The 20037-nt window shown below is 35.6% G+C and overlaps 1 protein-coding gene across 6 annotated transcripts in view; it reads left to right on the top strand.

The window, feature by feature from the left end:
- Positions 1–20037, top strand: part of nemy (cytochrome b561 family member no extended memory) — a 306149-nt gene that overhangs the window by 247507 nt on the left and 38605 nt on the right. For all 6 annotated transcript variants that reach the window (XM_074180148.1, XM_074180147.1, XM_074180146.1 and 3 more), the window contains one exon: positions 6631–6854. In XM_074180148.1, coding sequence (XP_074036249.1) covers positions 6631–6854 — 224 coding nt within the window. The remainder of the gene's footprint in view (positions 1–6630; positions 6855–20037) is intronic.

Below are 20037 nucleotides of genomic sequence, written 5' to 3'. Positions count from 1 at the left end.
AATTTGTCTGCATTTCAGTCTATTGTTGTCAACTGACCCCACGAACACACGGCACTGATAAAGAAATATTGTGAAACGGACAAAAAATTAGTATTCAGCCAGTCCAGCTAGCCGAGCCTTTATTCCCCGTTTACTAACTATCACGGCGACTCTTGGCCACAGGCAAGAAATGTTTATGACTGTACTCTTATTTTTATTGCCGTTCCAATTGGGGATGGGTATCTCGGAATTTGTCAATAATGTCGTGTGTTTAAGTTTCTTTCGCGTGTAGATTGAATCACTTTCATTATAAATTATGTATTCGAAGATACGGTGCAAATGGTCTATGCTTTGGGGAAACGTGGCGGAAACTGCCTCCTTGCATCTAGGATTTATAAAGAGAAGTTTCCCGAAAGGAAACAACCAGATGGAAGGGCATTTCACGCTCTAAAAATAAGATTTGAAAGAACTGGTGATGCCAATCACGAAAATTTCGAACGTGTCTGCCTTGTAACAAATGAAGATAATACATTTCAAATTGCTCTTCACCTTGTTGAAAATCCCCATGTGAGTGAGTACCCGAGACCTGAGCAGGGAATTAGCATTTTTTCAAACCAACGTGTCTCGAATGATACGAGCAAGCAAATTTCAATCTTACCACATGCAGTTGATGCAAGAGTTAAGAGGACGAGATTTTGAAAAATGTGTCCAATTTCGCCGATAGGGCTTAAAAAAGATCAATCTGAATTTTTTTTTTTTTCGATTTCGTGTTATTTTCTGATGAAGCGACTTTGATAAAAATGGAACTGTGAATCGGCATAACATGCATTATTATGCAACGGAAAACCCCCATTTTGTTCATTGCCTGAACCATCAACATCAGCGTTGGTCACTAAATGTTTGGGGTGGAATTATCGAACAAAGAGTTATCGGTCGGTATTTTTTTAATGGGAAGAATATATGTGAAATTTCTTCGGCCTGAGTTTTTGAATTCATTGAACTACAACAAGACGGTGCACCACCACATTTTAAAACTGAGGTACGGAAATACCTCAACGATCATTTCAATCAAAAATTGATTAGAGTTGGGTTTGTGGCGTGGCCACCCAGATCACCTGACCTGAGTAAAATGGATTTTTTTATGGTAGTATATCAAATGGATTGTCTACCAAACTCTTCCAACTTTTATAAAAGACATGAAACGAAGAATCACTAGAGCTTTCAGGGAAATCCCAGAGGATATGCTAAAATGTGTAGTGAATTCGTTTAAAAAAAACTGACATTATGTGTTGCAGAAAATAGTTGCCATTTTGAATATCTTTTGGACTTCTCTATTCAATAAGAAATTTAAGCGTTATTGTTCATATTGAAAGAAATTTGAGTAAGTGAACGTAAATAAATGATTTTTTGTAGTTACAACAATTAATTGAACTGGCTTAATTTGTGAAATATCTGCTTTTCGTATAGTAAACTTCTGATAAAAAATGTAGTTAAATGTTGAAACATTTCATACAAATGAAAAAATAGGATGTTCCATTTGAAAAAGTTGAATTACGTCTGTTTGAAATTAAATGAAATTTCACCGGTTTTACCGAGCACCCTTCATATAGTTTCCGAAAGTTGAGATTCCCGAAATTATCATGGTGATGTTGACTAACTATTCCTAAAAAAATCCACTTGATTGCTGTAGACATGCGGGCGGTGAAATAAAAAAATACTGTCTGCAAAATAGGTTTTTCTGGAATAACTTGGCAATGCGGCAATGGACATTCGAAAACAAAAATTTCTTAAAGAGCTGAAAAATATGGAATCGAATGACGTATTCATATACTAGGTGTTCCATTTGAAAAAATAAAACTTTGGTTGGCCACGCTCGGCTGAATCACCCAGTATACGAGAAAATGATTTTAAAAGATACGATTCATCGATATGACTTCCAATTAAAAATTGAGCATTTTGAAAAATTGTCTTCTCTTATAGTAATGGACCGCGGTAGTCTTGTTGACTCACCCTGTATAGATCACAAAATAAATGCTCTATCGATCAGTATATACCACGACACAGTAGAATTAATATTTATTGAGCTAGGGAGCTACGAAAACACAATATTAGAATGGACAAAACTTTTGAAACAACCAAATAACTTGAGCGAGAAATTCAAATTGATGCATAATGTAAGAAGTAAACTAGTGTTGGTTTGAAGGTGGTTGACAATGTTTCGTGGTGTATGTCATCAGTTCGGACTTCCATTGTTTAATATAACGTCAACAACATGAGTTCGCACCAGCTCACGGACATAGAGAACTCTTTGTTGAGGAAAGGTCTAAACTTGGCCATTGCACCAACATCTGTGCCCACTTTGGAAATAACTGCAGTAGAATCCACCAGTTCCCTTATTGATCAGATCGAAGCAGAATAATTCAGATGGAAAATCAGAGAACAGCTAGATCGAGAACCAGTTCCAATTTCTAACATCAACAATGAAAAACGAAGAGTTTCTGAACGGGCTACGTAGAAAAAACACCATCAAGATCTTACCTGCATATGAGGGAAACGCTACTGTTGTGATGGATACTGATCTCTACGAACAGAAGATGGAAGAGGTGGTTCAGAAAGGAAAATACACGAAGATCGTAAGAGACCCTACTGCATCAATTGAAAGGATGTTGTACCAGACTTTGAAAAAACACCAAGTCTATTTTACGGAAAAAGAGAGATCATCACTAACACCGCACCACAGTAAGCCCCCTCACTTGTATGGACTACCCAAAATCCACAGAAAGGATGTTCCGCTCAGACCGATCATTAGCTCCAGAGATTCAGCCACTCAGAACTTGTCCAGATTTTTACTACCAATAATTAAACCATTGCAAGGTAAAACATCATCTTTTGTGAAAATTTCAAAGCATGTCGTTGAACTACTAGGGGAAATCGATGTCAAAGAGCAATATCAACTGATCATTTTCGACGTGGAAAGCCTCTACACCAACGTTCCTGTCGAAGAAGCACTTCAAATCATACAGAAGAAGCTATCCGAAGATGAGGACCTGAAAGATAGAACAAACTTACCGGTACAAGTAATCATGAAATTACTAGGATGCTGTGTACGAAACTGCTACTTTCAACTGAAGGACGAATTCTTTACGCAAGATGAGGGACTGCCAATGGGATCGCCTGTTCCACCTGTTATAGCCAATATATATATATATATATATATATATATATATATATATATATATATATATATATATATATATATATATATATATATAAGAGGAATCATCAAGACTCTACTAGACCACGCTTTTGGGCTCTGTGATACAAAGGAAATCCGGAATAGCAGAGCATGTTTGGACTCATCAGCATAACATCAAGTGGGTTCAATCATCCACAAAGAGGAACACTGGTTTAGGAGAAAATTCAAAGAAGCCGCGTATATGTTGTCCAATAACGCATTTAGTCAAGCCAGCGTAGAGATACGTAACATATGAAAACCTCTTATCAAGCGAAAAACGACCACTCCCGCCAAACGGTCATCTTCCGCTAAAACCAATGAATCGCAAAGAGTGAAGAGGGAATAGGTGAAAGCACTCGAATGACCTATAAATAGTCAGATCTCGGAGGAATAAGTCCAGTTATCACCCGAAGACGATTGTGGATACTAACAATCGAAACGTCGTGACTTGGTTTGAAATCTTTTCAATTTTTCTTTTTCTTTTTTTGTTGATAATATTTTTCAATTTTTATTTTTTAAGCTTTTATCAATATTTCAATTTTTTGTTTATTTGGTTGTTGTAATTTCCGTTTTTTGTTTAATAAAATTAATATTTTCGGTTAACCTTTTTAATTTCTTCAATTTTTTTCAGGGTTTTCAAATCACTTTATATTATATTAGACAATGGAAGTCCGAACTGATGAAATACAAGTAAATTAGTTTTATAGCCAACTATCTTGAATTTTTAGCAAGACGGCGCTCCATCTCAATTTTTTTTCCAATTCGACAGTGGTCGAACAAAAAATTCAATGGCCTCCGGGATCACAGAATTCAACTTCCTTAGACTCATGTTGGGCACCTTGTGTTATTTCTAAAAAAACTCAATATAAATATTAATCTAAAAACTGTATCTCCCTGCAAGTTCTAATTTATTCTGTAATTTTGGAACGGGATTTTCTAGTCAGAAAATTATGAATTAGGTTACATTTAGAAAGAGCATTGAAATGTCACTCGATCTATTTTTTTTTTGAATCGATAATAGTAATATCTACCTCTTGTAGGAGGTTGAACTGAGAGGGCTAAAAATATTTCCTGAATCTGTCTTCACAAATAAAGTTGGCGGGTATTTCCGAATTATGATTTGATCTCTTAGAAGAAAGGAAGATATCAAGGGTGGAAAGTTTTCAAATTTTATTTTGTCTTAAAATTTCAATTTCTACTAGTGCGTTCCTCTTGCAAAAATGGGGAAATATAAAAGTCTGGGTGACAAAATCCTATTTTGGAACTTCTGGACCTCTTGCAACTTTTTGAAAAATTTCAAGAGGGGCTCGAAAAAATTGCAAAAGTTATAAACAATCAGTAAGAAAAAGGGGAGTTTGGTTTTTTGCGAATATCTCGGAAAATATTAAAGATTCGAAATTTTAAAAAAGATCCTTAAAAAGAAGGAACATTCTTGAAAAAAAGTCCCATCCCTCGGAACTCTATCACCAATATTTATAATTTTAATTTATAGGCGAAAATAGTACTAAAAGGGGGAGATGTGCGTCCCGCACGCGCTGAACGATACGGACCTTTGACCAATAAAAATTGTTTTAACACATTACATACCATTATTAAGAAAAAAAATCACATTCTAGACACTTGAATAAACAAAAATCTGTGGAAAAAAGTTTTTCCCGTGATTATTTTATTAGATATACTTTAGTTAATCAACTAATTTTTACAAGTTTCAAATTTACATAAAAACCCTAATGATTTTTAAACCTAAAACCACAAATTTTGTTAATTTTTTGGAGTTTTTCTTGAAAACCTTCAAAAAAGATTCTCGTGGGAAAAATTGAAAAATTTTTATTTTCCACTTTGTTAATAATAATCAAAGACGTTAAAAAGTGAAAAATTCAATGAAACCAATGCAAAATTTTTTTTAATATTCAAATGTATTCTTATTCTTATTATCTGAAGTAACATAAAAATGATTTTTCATAATTTTCAGTTCTGTTTGTTTGAAAAATTGTTAACAAATATATTGTTCAAAAGATATTTGAACATTTTTTTGGGGGATTTTTATCAGTGAATAATATCATGATTTTTAAAACCGAAATCGTTTTAAAAAAAATGTTATCGCTCAAAAACGCATTTGTTGATTAACAATTTTTTTGCAACTAAATATGAATATTAAGGAACGATTTTTTTAAAATCATAATTTCTATTTCTTTTCGATATTCTGGAAACATTTTTTTTATTTATATTTTCTTCATTTATTCATTGAACAATTTGTTTCAAACAAAAAAAATTTTCCGGTATATTTCTTTCAAATACTACCAAAAAAACGAAAACAACCATGTGTCACTTTTTATGTAGAACAAAATATTTAAAAAATTGTAAAAATTATAGAAACGATTTTGATTTAAAAATCATAATATTCATCACTGTTCATAACAATTTTTTAAACATATAGAGCTAAAAATTATGAAAAATCATTTTTATGTAACTTCAAATAATAAGAATACGAATTCAATTGAGTTTTTCACTTCTAAATGTCTTTGATTTTATTAATCAAAATCAAAATTTTTTAATTTTTCCAAAGGGAATTTTTTTGAAGACTTTCAAGAAAAGCTCCAAGAAGTGAAGAAAATTTGAGATATTTAGTTTAACAATAATCAGGGTTTTTATGTAAATTCAAAACTTGTAAAGATTAGTTAATTACCTGAAGTATATCTAATAATATAAGGCCTCTATATTAAATTTATAAATACTGGTAATAAATTTCCAGAAGGTGGGACTTTTTTTAGGAAACATCTTCTTCCTCTTTTAGGATCTCTTTTAAAATTTCAGATACCTATCTTTAATATTTTCCGAGATATTTGCAAAAAACCAATCCCCCCTTTTTTTACTAAATTGTTTATAACTTTCGCAATTTTTTCGATACCCTCTTGGAATTTTTCAAAAAGTTGCTAGAGTTAATTCCGAATCGAATGAGCCGTGGATCATAATTTTCGATGCCCTTGAACAGAAGTTCCAAAAAAGGGTCTTGTGACCCAGACTATAATGCAAATTACAAGAATAACTTTAATTCCATATGAACCGCTTTCATTTTGTTATCGATGCTGTATACCACCTCATCTCTCTTCATCCAGCGTAATAACGTTACGTTTCGACGAATAAAAAATTACCAGTGCAATTAGCGAACCTTCGGAGTTAATCGAAAATAAAAATAAACATGACATGATAGTCTCACGTTTCACTTTTGTAAGCAACTTTCGTGAATGATCGCTCACATTTAGTTGAAAGTGAACATGAAGATTTTGTTTGTTTTCGTCGACAACGTGAAATCAGTCTAATTTGCACTGCGATGCAACATTTAATTAGTGAATTTTCAAAATTTCCGTATTGACGATGATGTATATACCGTATTCATCTCCATCATCTTCTTCCAGACATCGGCATTATGAAGACGAAAACGAATGGGGTTGTGGCAGTTGGTTCGAGTACACGGTAGTTGTAGTTTTGGCCAGCGTTCTACTTCTCGGATCCCTAGGACTGACGTTATTCTGGGTAATTCAATATCAAGGAGGATTCGCGTGGAGAGAAAATCCCGAGAAACAGTTCAATCTGCATCCTGTGTTGATGGTGGCCGGATTCATCACTTTCAGTGGATTTTGTGAGTATTTTCATTTTGATTCATGGATTAGTTGTGTATATTCACTACTGTGAAGCATTAGGAAAAGAATGGGAAATGAGCATCACTTGAGAAAAATATCCTAAAACATTGGACAAAGATCACTTTTTCAATATAGGGGAGACTGGGGCAAGATGAGATAGCTAAGACAAAACTCGTTATACAAGAAAAGTTAAACTCTTTAATAACATTCTTTAACAAAAGGGGTAACCATTATACATTTCTCTCTTATAATTAAACGTTGTAGCATGCAAAATCACAGAACTTTTTTTGGCAAATAATGAAAAAATAAACTCGGCAAATTTCCCGTTTTGCCCCATAACTGGAGTAAGATGGGAAACGCTGTAGGGCAAAACGAGTACGCTTTTTAATCGAGTAGACAGCGTTCACAAATGTGTGCCTCTTCATCTTCCTCATCTACTCCGGCACATGAATTATGCGCCCAACCGTGGCACACGCCGCAGATGACCCAACCTTCGGTTGAATCGGATTATAAGTACCCACAATAGATACAAGCATAGTCATCATCCTCTTCTTGGGATGAACTATCTTCCGATTCAGTTTCTTTTTTGCACCTTTTGGTTTGACGCTTTTTCTGCAGGTTTTCCTTGTCAGTTGTCTTTTTAATCTTCTTTGCAGTCATTTTTCCAGGTTTCTTTATTTGTTTTTTACCTTTTCCAGTCACTTGATTATCAGTACATAGAAAATGTCATTTTAATCACAAGGGCGGGGCAAAACGGGATAGTATCTCATTGTGCCCCGATCATCTTGCCCCGATCCACACGTAGGTAAAAAAGATGACGCAATTCTAACCTCAAACTTTACCGGCGAAAAAATCTGGTTTGAATTTAATGTTTTGGACTACTATAATAAGCTCGTGATTGAAATAATACATTAACACAGGTACTTAAAAGTCTGTACATCAGTTTTCGAATCAAATATCGCGTAAAAACACTTGCAATATCACTTTTTTCTCTCTGCAACGCAAAAACGAGTTCTAACCTGTTCGCTCTGCTTGGACACACTAGCGGAGAGTGAAGTTCGTGCAAATGGCGCTGTCGCCGCTCCGAACACGATTACTATTCACGCACACAAGCTTACTTCCCGTGCTGCCCCGAACTTCATCTTGCCCCGGTCTCCCCTAGTTTTTGACTATTTGCACATAGTAACTTATCAGGTTTATCTTATCAACACATAAATTTATAAAATAAGCCAAACAAAGCCAATTTTACTATTTTTTCATAAAAGTTCCATTGGCTTCCATTGTCCAAGAGCTCGGGCTAATTACAACCATAGGAGGGGGTTATGAGATCCAACGGGGCAATGGTAACTAGAGTAAGGATATGTAACAAAACTTCAGTGCATTTCTTTAATGCCCCTCCCCCCTTTTATTTTTTGAAAAGGTCAACTCAAAAAATTGAAATTAAGAATAATGAAATTAATGCATGAATACTTTATTTTGAAGTAAAATTGACAGATGAAACTTTCAAGATGGCGACTGGGCGCCATCTGGGAAAAAAAATTAAATGGAAAAGGGGGATCTTGTGACACATCTTCTTAAAGCTTCTGACAAATGCTTCACAACCCTAGAATATAATGTCAATATCTTCAACTACAACAAAATGGTGGAACTTTTGATGATTGCCTGAATACATTGAATACATAATATGAGTTAATACGCTTGAGGTCAGTTCAGAAGATGCTCGAAATGGTTGCCTTGAACTTCTTGACATATGAACAGCCCATTCGATATTTCACGCCGAATATTTTCGAACACAATGTCTCTATAAATTTTCATTATTCTCTTCCGTATATCCAATTTTGAAGCAGGTTCAGTTTCGTACAGGTTTTGCTTCAAATAGCCCCATAAAACAAGTGAAAAAGGTGTCAAATCTGGCGAGCGGGCTAGCCATTCTGTAGAATCTCGACGGCAAATCCAACGACCGGGAAAATTAGTATCCAAATAGTTTTTTACTTGTCTGGAGTAATGTGGTGTTGCTCCATCTCGTTGGAATACAGTATCTATATCGAATTAATTAGGATTCGCTTCGACGATTTCAGTGATGAGAGGGTCAACAGTTTCCAGCTTATTCAAATACAGTTCTCCTGGTAAATTTTGATCAATAAATAGAGGTCCTACAATATGGTTTCCCAATATTCCTGCCCAAACGTTTATTTTTTCTAGATATTGGGTAGGTATGTGTTTCCCTGAAAACGTTACATTGCCGTTTGAAAAAATGTTAATTCTTCACTAAAACAGATATTGTGGAGATAGGTAGGATGCCTTGCAATGGTTTCCATCATGATTTCGCAGAATTCTGTTCTTCGATCAGGGTCATCTTCAGTTAATTGGTGTATCATTTTAATCTCCACACAGTAGAAGGAGACACCTCACAAAAATTCTCGACGGAATAAGTAGACTGTTCAGTATTTACTACCATCGCGATCGCTTCAATTTTTTGACGAGAATTGACCTTTTTAGAGATTATTGCTTTCTACTAGTGAAATCGAAAACGAAATGAGAATATTCTAACTGACCAATGATTTTTTAGGTATATGCTCATAGCCTAAATTTATTCTGATACGAAACGTAATTAGATTATCTTAAGAAACGTACAAAATCAGAATCTTATATATCCCAAAAAGTTGGTCCCAACTCCTCTCTGACCTGCCAAAACTTTTACTGGTTCTTGAACTGTCGAGACTCTAGTTTCATGCATTTTTATTTTTAATCATGAGTTTGTCAAGATTTTTGTTGTTCGATTAATAATAATAACGGTTTTATTCCCTTGAAATAATTATTTAACAATAACAAGTGAAAAAACCAAGTAGATGTATAATATGGAGTTAATAAATAACATACAGATTACAGTACATTGATCACAATTATTTGGAAGTATACTCAAAATACTCATCGATAGAAAGAAAACATCCCTCTAAAAAGTATTCTTCAAATTTTTGTTTAAAAGTAGACATTAATGGGACACTCTTTATATTTGAAGTCAGACAATTGAATAACTTGGAGCCTGCTAGAGAGAGTGATTCTTGAAACAATTTTGTACGATGTTGCTGCAGTTTAATTAGATTTCTATTTCTTGTTGGGTAATTGTAACACTTTGAATTAGTTTCAAACTCAGACTACTTTTTTTACAAAAAGTAGGCAATCATAAATGGGTCTACAGGAATATCTGTGTGCTGAAGACCATACTACATACGTATTTCCCTTTTTTGAGAGATGAATGCTCGATTGATGACCTATTGACTTTGTAGAAATTCATATCGAATATAGGATAAATCAAATAACTTTTTTCAGATTTCTACCAAGATTTCCATTTATAATGACCGATTTCGGTTTTGTTAAACCATTTTCAAGTAAACTGACGCATTTCGAGAAACAAATAATTAAATATACAATGATACAGCGAATGTGGTTTTGGTACATATAAGAGGTACCTGAAATAACAAAATATTACCTCAATTGTCAATTCCAATAGGAGAAAAATAATTAATTTTTATGACATATCAAAATTACCAAAAACACTACTTGTAGATTGCTCGAACTCCTATTGGACCCTAAACTAGTTTTCAAAATTCACAAATTCAAAAGGGGAGAGCTGCGTAATTCTAGTTGGTCATTGAGCATTTTGGAATTGGAATATTTATACTATTTATTTATTTCTGATGCTTCCAACAAATTCATACCCCTTCCTTTATTGCATATATGGAGAATTTTCATGTTATCTTTATTTATTGTGTGGCTTGTTTCTTGTAGATGTCCAATTTATTTATGACTTCAAGTATTTCTCACGTATTAAACAAGAAAGTAATACAAATCATGAAATCATGAAACAACAAAAATTAATTGACGCTCCGGGGCGACTTCATTGATTCCAGTGGCGCATTTAATAATAATAATAAATCGGCTTATTGATAATACAAAGAAAACAGTAAAAGATACATTTGAAAATGAAAATAGGGTACAGGAGATTCTGGTACTCCTTGGCGAAGTCTAGGTCAAAGCTATTCTAACTCAACCAACAAGCACCACTCCATAATGTACGAGAACATATAAAAATAAAAGACAATTAACAGTGATGGTACCACGAAATGAGACACGTAAATAAAAATAATAATTTGTGATTACCCTTTAAAGAGAGTTAATAAATAATTAAATTTAACTGATCTGTTGTTTATTAATTTGTCCAATGAGCAAAAGTTGACATTACTGACTATCATAGATATAATTTTCATATTTGTATTTGAATTTCCTGATATTCAATCTCTTCAATTGCTCGGGCAATGAATTATAGAGTTTTACAGCAACAAAAAGAAATGATCTCTGAAACTGTGCAGTGCTGTTGTGGCAAAGTTAATTTGTTTTTATGTCTAATGTTTCTTGAGTGAATATTTTCACGCAGAATTAGTTTTTTTATTGAAAGGGGAGAATGGGGAAGAGTAATCAATTTATGAACAGAACATCGCAAATGATGAATCATACGGTTTTTCATATTGAGCCAGCGGGAGTTTTTAAAGGCTTCAGAAATTGAATCATACTTACGAAGTCCATAAATTAGGCGGCAACAAGAATTTTGCACTTTTTGTATTCTTTTTTAATCTGAAACATATAAGTATGGCCCATATATGAAGTCACAGTAGTTGAAATGGCTTAGCACCAAAGTATCACAGAGCATTATTTTTAGAGGTTAGCTCAAAATAAAACGATTACAGTTTAACAGTTTCAATGAATATAAGCTTTTTCAGCTGCAAGAGAACCCAGAAAATCCTGCAGCACCACATCATCTGAAGATTTTGATCTGCCAATGTCCTTTTTCTCATAAAACAAAATGTGAAGTGTCTTCAGAGGCTCCAATAAATTCAAGACATAGCCAGAACAGTTAGTGACACGACTATCGTCAAACTTAAACCAAATCATTTCGTCTTTGACCAGTGCGTAATAATGACCAAATTCAACGCCAGAACCACAGTAAACAATGACTGTATGAAGGTTATAATAGTGGCTAGATTGAAGTGTTCACCTATTTCGAACCTTCGTAAGAGTTTGGTGCTTTCGTCAGAGGTTGATTCGTGTTTGAAGATCATCAATGTTATTATTAGATTGACTGGTGCCTCACCTATACTTGTTTTCTTATACTATTTAGTGAGTTTGGCGCATGTTTGGCAATACAGTTGATCATCACCCATTAAAAGTCCCCTTTTCAGATGATTTAACAATGAGTTTTGCACGGACAGGTTATCAGTCATGTTAGCTAATTTTTTTATCTGATAGTACATGCTTCCGGTATCTTATGTTCAAATTTTTGCCTGTATAAGCTGATGAACAGTCACCACATTCCAGTCTATATATGCTCGATTTTTTCCACTTATCCCTTTTGGATTTTGCTTTGATTAACATGTTCCCTAAATTATTATTGAAGATCAGTTTCTTAATTAAGTTGACTGAAATATGGTTATAGATGCTATCTGCTTTATGCTAAAAGAATCCATGGGGATTGTACAGTCCGTGAAAGTGTTTTTTCAATATTTGTTGAACTGAAATTCATTATTAATGTTGGTAATAGTGAGATCAAGAAAGTTAATGCTGTTGTTTTGTTCAAATTCGACAGTGAATTTAATCTTATCGTGGAGAGTGTTGAGAAAATTCAAAACAGGATCTAGCTCGTTCGGATACACGTAAACTATAGTAGTTCTCATTACCCCGTGTTTCCGTACTTAGTGACTTGACACAAGTACTTATGCAATTTTATGTACCAATATTATTAATAACAGAAAGTACATCATCAGGGCCTCGTGCAAGATGTATACCCAATTCGAGCAGTGACATCCATGAAGTCATTTTGATGAATTGATTAACTTCCACAAAACAGATTCAATTGGTTTGAACACACCGACTGCAACACAAATATTATTTCGTATTTTTAGATATTACGTTTAAATACTTAGAATAATTGCTGTTCGTTGAACACATAATAATGATTTAGAAATCAGTAAGTGATACTGATAACCTTCAATTTTCAATAGTACATAACAGGAAACATGAAAAATAATTAATTTTTATGACATATCAAAATTACCAAAAACACTACTTGTAGATTGCTCGAACTCCTATTGGACCCTAAACTAGTTTTCAAAATTCACAAATTCAAAAGGGGAGAGCTGCGTAATTCTAGTTGATCATTGAGCATTTTGGAATTGGAACTGATAACCTTCAATTTTCAATAGTACATAACAGGAAACATGAAAATATATACTACGTACGGATGAAAGGTTTTCGAATTGTCATATAAGTAACTGATTAACAAACTGAAATTGAAAAAACGGGTATGTTTTTTTCAACATGGCCTTCAATAGCAAATACGTCCAACATACCTGTTGAACTGAACGTGACAACTAGAAGTATTTAGTTATGCTTGAACAGGTCATTCAGAAATATATACTCGTAAACTCACGCAAGAATTGATTTCCATCTGCAATTTTCAATACAAAATTATAGTTATGATAAAACTTATCTCGATTTTTTTGTATTAAAAGCTCTTAATGATCTGATTGATATAATTCACAGAAAAAATCGAAATGATAGTAAAAGAAGAGACAGTGAATAGGTAGTATTCAAATTTTCAAACTACATGATGCTCGTATATCAACCATAAAATTTTGTGATATTCTTTCAACTCTATAACCATTTTCACGAACTCATGATGAAATAACATGTGAGAGCTTTTTTTCAGGAAAACTGAAATACAGGACGTTCTAATGAAAACTTGACCTCCCCTGTAAGTCAGAAACGGACATGTAATCGAAAATTTCAAAGAACACGTCAATTTTTATTTCTAAGGGCACTAATTCTGATATGAAAATCATACCCGAAACTTCACCCCCTTGCGGTCAGCAACTACCTCCCCTATTTTTTCAATGGCATGGGGAGCAGTAATCGACCTTCTCTGTCTATATGTGTAGGCTCAGGAGAGTACACTTTCAACTTCAGGTGTCCCCACAGAAAGAAGTCCATCGGTGTAAAGGTGATCTAGGTGCCCACTCCACTGGACCTCTTCTTCCGATCCAACGCATTGGAAAACATTCGTCCAAAAACTGTCTCACCGGAACATCAAACATCGAAATGTGAAGGTGCACCATCCTGTGGGGGTGTACAGTCTTTTAATAGATTTAAGTATGTATCTCAATTGAGTCAGACTGTCTCTATGGACATGTCGAAGTATTTGTGTTAAAACTTGGGGTTTACGTCCCAAACAAATCCATTAGATTTATGTAACGATTGTCAGACCAATGATTACTTATGGTGCAATTGCCTGGTGGCCGAAGGCTTTACAGAAAACGGCTTACAGAGACAGGATTGTCTGGCTATCAGTGGTGCTATCAGTACCACACCGTCAGCGGCCATAGAGATCCTTCTAGATCTACCTCATCTCCACATTTGTCTGGAGAGAGAGGCTAGATGGACTGCATACAGACCTGTACACATTGCCAATTGCACAAATCAATTTAATGCAGAGTGCAACAGACTGTTGACTTGACTGTCACATCATTTTGGAAATGACCTCTGACTTTATGCCTCGAACTGTCAACTACGAACTGCCTTATAAAGTATTGTTCCTGAGTAGAGAGGACTGGATCCTGCGGGAGAAGGAAATATTAAGAGCAGATAGTTGTTGGTTCACAGATGTATCAAAAACACCTTTCGGTTCTTTTGCAGGTGTTTTCAATCGCAGACCCAGGACAGACATCTACCTGAGTAGGAAATATGCGACTCTATTTCAAGCGGAAATTTACGGTATTGAATTGTGTGCAGAGAGATTCGAAGAATCCAATCTCATACACAAGTCAATAAAAATATTCTCGGGCAGTCATGCGGTGTTGAAAGCTCTTGGCTCCTACCTAGCAACGTCTAAATTGGTAGCAAATTGCCAAAAACGACTCTCCTCGATAGGAAGACTTGACAGATTGTCTCTGGTCTGGATTCCTGGCCATACTGGCCTGGAAGGCAATGAGGCTGCTGACTTCCTTGCAAAGGAGGATGCTGCAAGCAGCTTCATCGTCAATACAGTTGATCACCACCTGTTGAAAGTCCCATTTTCAGATGATTTAACAATAAGCTTTTCACGGACTGGTTATCAGTTATATTACCTAATTTTTTTATCTGATAGTACATGCTCCCGATATCTTATGTTCAAATTTTTGCCTGTATGAGCTGCTTAACAGTCACCACATTCTAGTCAATACCTATATGCTCGATTTTTTCCAGTTATCCCTTTTGGGTTTTGCGTGCAGGTGTTTTCAGTCGCAGACCCAGGACAGAGATATCTACCTGCCTAGGAACCTATGCGACTGTATTTCAAACGGAAATTCATGCTATTAAATTGTGTGCAGAGAGATTGGAAGAATCCAACTTCATACACAAGTCAATAAAAATATTCTCGGACAGTCATGTGGTGTTGGAAGCTCTTAGCTCCTACCGAGCAACGTCTGAATTGGTAGCAAATTGCCAAAAACGACTCTCCTCGATAGGAAGACTTGACAGATTGTCTCTGGTCTGGATTCCTGGTCATACTGGCCTGGAAAGCAATGAGGCTGCTGACTCCCTTGCAAAGGAGGGTGCTGCAAGCAGCTTCATCGGACCAGAACCTGTCATTAGCATCGCTCTAGGCTTTGCCAAACAAACATTGAACACCTGGATGGCAAGAAGATGTATGGACTTCTGACAGAATATTTCAGAATTAGCTCACTCCTAGGTGTTTATTCACCCTTCGAAGCTTGATGCCAAACAGTCGTTGAACTACAGTAGGGATGAACTACGATATCTAACAGGCCTTCATACAGGTCACTGCCATTTGAATCAACATATGCAGAGACTCGGACTGTCGGTAGACAGTGTGTGTCGCCTCTGTTTGGAAAGTGATGAAACAGCAGAACATATACTTGATACGTGCCCCGCTCCAGCGGGGCGCTGGAGACCAAATCAGGTTTTAAGAGTTCGGTAGAGCCGTACTCTTACCATCTGACCTGAAAGACCACTCACCATACAAACTAATCGGCTTCGTTAAGAAGCTGGGTTTATTTGGTCGAGTGTGAATAGGTGAGAGCCACAATAAACTCTTGAGGATTGCGATGGAGGGTTGAATAGACATACTTACTCTAGACCTAACCTAATCTAACCTAACCATTGTGATTACCTTCAATGAAGAACGGCCAACAATGTGATTACCAAGAATGCCGGCCCAAACATCCAACAAAAACTACCAGTGCGGAAAAAACTAACAGTGTCGTACAATTCAAAACTTTAACTACTAATTAAATAGATCCTTAAAATCTAGAAGACCTGCGAAAGGGAATTATTCAGGAATGCCGATTTCTGACTCCGGACATCTTCAATAATGTAAGAAACACTTTCGAAAGTAGACTGTATTATTGTATGGAACTATATGGAGGACATTTTGAATACTTTATCTGTTGATTGTGTTACCATTGATATTACTTTTGTTGATTCCCTCAATAAAATGAGCGACTGCGAATTTTCTGTTTTTTCTTACAAAAAACGTTCAACATTTAATTTCTCAATAATCAATGAACCAATTTCTATAAAAATCACCAAAGTAATAGAGGGACAAAAGCTCTTTCAAATGATGTATCACTCGACCCCCCATGCCATAGGAGGGTAATTGCTGACCGCACGGGGTTGAAGTTTCGGGTATGATTTCCATATCAGACTTAGCCCCCTAGAAATAAAAACTGACGTGTTATTTGAAATTTTCGATTACACGTCCGTTTCTGACTTACAGGGGGGTCAAATTTTCGTTGGAAGACCCTGCATTATTATGATTTATTTCTACGAAATATATATGATTTCCACATATTCATTGTTAGTGATACATTTCACAATGTCAGTGAGTCCGTTTTTCCTTCTTGCAATATTCGTCTCAGCCGGAGTTAATGAATCCATTCACTAAACGAGTGGAGTTTTGCGAAATAACGCTCTCTGTTCAAAAAACAAAATATCAAAACAAAATTCAGAGCAAACCGTCAAACTCCAACTCCTCACGCCCAAAAGACATGACAGCTCCGAGCCTTACATAGGTCACACCAACACATGAATATCTAACGTTCGTAATCGGACCCATCTTCATTCATCTTCGAATACTCGCAAGAAACTGCAAGTGGATAATATAACTGTAATTTATTTCAACATTAAATAATTGATATCGTTTTATTAATAGGTTGTTTCGAAAGGTCATTGATTCCAGTGGCGCATTTGCTTTTTCAGCTGCAGGAAAACCCGAAAAAACCTGCAGCACCACATCATCTGAAGATCTTGATCTGCCAATGACCTCTTTCTCATAAAACAAAATGTAGGGTGTCTCCAGAGGATCCAATAAATTCAATACATCGCCAGAACGCTTCGTGACACGACTATCGTCAAACTTAAACCAGTCCGTTTCGTCTTTGACCAAGGCGTAATAATGATCAAATTCAATGCCAGAACCACAGTGAACAAATGACTGCATGAATATTATAATAGTGGTTTGCTAGATTGAAATGTTCTCATATTTCGAACCTTCGAAAGAGTTTGGTGCTTCCGTCAGAGGTTGTGTCTTGTTGGAAGATCATCAGTGTTATTATTAGATTGACTGGTGTCTCAGCTATACTTGTCTCCTCATAACAGTCAGTTGATTCGGCGCATGTTTGGCAATTCAGTCGATCATTATCTGTAAAAAATGCGATTTTCAGATGATTTAACAATAAGCTTTGCACGGACTGGTTATTAGTCATAATAGGAAACGCTAGATGGAGTTTCAGAAATTCACATACGTTTTTGCTACCTCTTGAACATTTACAACAAAGTAAACAAGTGAGGATTTTTCCTGCAAAAGATTTACAAACACAAGACGAGATAGACTGTACGGAAAGCATTCAATCCAGAGCGGTCAAAAGTATTGATTCTGCTATTGTTTTGCCCACGAAGAGTATTCAACTAATCTAGTTTTTCCAAATTTTAATGTTTTGCCTCCGGGTTTCCGGGTTTTGCCGTGGCCTTTTTTGATTACAATCTACAAACATTTCAACTGCAACTGCGTCAGTCTTCAGTGGCATGGTCGAAGTACTCTTCTTGACGTATCAACTGTCGAATATGCTGCAGAAACATGTTGGGAAAAGTAAGACATACGTCCGAGACATACACTGACTCCATCCAACATTTGAAAGGCATCACCTTGGAGCCAAACGACATTCTAGTTAGCTTCGATATTGTATCCTTATTCACAAAAGTACCATTCGAGGAATCCCTCAGCTGCATAGAGGAGATTTTTCCACAAGATATTAACTCATTTCAACATTCACTACATTCAATGGAATATAACCTCTTGTGAACAAGTCAATGGAGTCGCCATGGGCAGTCCACTTTGCCCAGTAGTGGCGAATTTCTACATGGAAAAATTTGAAGAAAAAGCCTTTCAAACTACAGAAAAACGACCGTAGCACTGGTTGAGGTTTGTAGATGACACGTTCGTTATTTGGAGCCATGGAAAATTAGATCTTTCAGAACTTCCTAAATCATCTGAATAGCTTTCACCCAAAACTCCAGGTCACCATGGAATTAAAAAAAAACTCCAAATCCCATTCCTTGATGTTTTAGTCCTCATGAAAAGTAATCAACTAGGCCATAAGCTGTACAGGAAGAAAACACACAGATCGATACCTACATAATGGATCCAACCATAATCCAAAACAGAAACGAACCGCCATCAACACCCTAGTGAACAGAGCTTGTGTTTATTTATTGCATTGACATCTCTCAAATCATCTGGTAATGTTATGTCAGGTTTTTGATAAGTAGCCAATTGCCGCAGGGCCTTCCACAGGGTCTTTGGATTGTTTTGATGTGACACATAGTCGAGGTATGCTTTTTTCTCACGTATTATTGATTGATCTTGAAAATCACAAAAACTCCATGGATTTCATGCTCCAGTAGGTTTTATTATTTTGACAAATTGAATTGGCAATCTTTGAGATATCGATTACCGAAATTCCCCCAAAATAAAACATTTTTTTTAAAGTTCAGCTATTGAATTTTGCTATCTCGGAAACGGAAGATCCTACAAGGTCGATTAAATTGGACAAAAGTTTCCAATTCTAGGAAACTAGAATAATCTCTTTTCAGATCGAAAATACGAGTATCATTGGTTGTTTTTGATACATTCGCTAAAAACTAGAATTACGAATTACGTTTTTCTGATCTACCGCCTCAATTTCGAATGATATAAAAAAGGCAGGGGAACTTCGAATACTGTTTCATATTTATTAGTAGCTGGCCCGACAAACCTTGTTTTGTCAAATAAATTATTTCTATCAGAACCATAACACTTACAAATAATATCAATCCCTTGATGCTGCAGTGTGTACATTATTTATCGTTAGTCTATGTTTAGCCAACACAAACAAACTGGATGGTTTGCCTACGTATAATTGTCCGTATGGAAAACATGGTGTGCTCAAATCCAAACCACAAACTGGCATTGTTTGGCCTCGGGACTCATTAATAGTCATTGCAAATGCCAATCTAATTGGAAATTGTACACGTTCAAAATCAATTGACATATCTGAAGGTATAATATGGATTTGTGGTATTGATATATTTTCACCTCGGACTTGCCATATAAAATGCTGGCTGGCTTCGTTTTTCATTATTTTTTAATGACTAATCGAGTGCAGTTGCACAGCCGTGGTGGATTCAAATTACGGAGCGATCCAACCTTCAGTTGTAATCTACGCGGTGGCATGTCTGGCAAATTTAATGTGTTCAAAAACTCTGTTGAATAATTTGCATCTTCGGCGGCATCACAAACTATATCTACCCTCGATAAATAAACAATAATAGTGGCCAAAAACTGTGTAGGGAGTGGGAGAAGGCTTATTGTGTGAGACACTAAACAGTAGACAGGCTTCGTTCTCATCCCTACTCCGTGCTGTTTACTGACTGAGAAATGACACCAGTAGAAGCCTGGCGGAAATAACTGATCTATGATCAGGGTTAAAAAGGATAAAATTAGTGGGATGGCTATTTAAAAATAGGGGTTGGTGATAGAGGGGTAAAAATTGAGGTGTATATGTATTTTTCTTTTCCACATCATGAAAAAAT

Source organism: Leptinotarsa decemlineata, unplaced genomic scaffold, assembly GCF_025532065.1.
Source record: "Leptinotarsa decemlineata unplaced genomic scaffold, Ldec_3_MD MMD2_tig00026294_RagTag_RagTag, whole genome shotgun sequence".
Lineage (NCBI taxonomy): Eukaryota > Metazoa > Arthropoda > Insecta > Coleoptera > Chrysomelidae > Leptinotarsa > Leptinotarsa decemlineata.
This window is presented reverse-complemented; position numbering and strand designations above follow the sequence as displayed.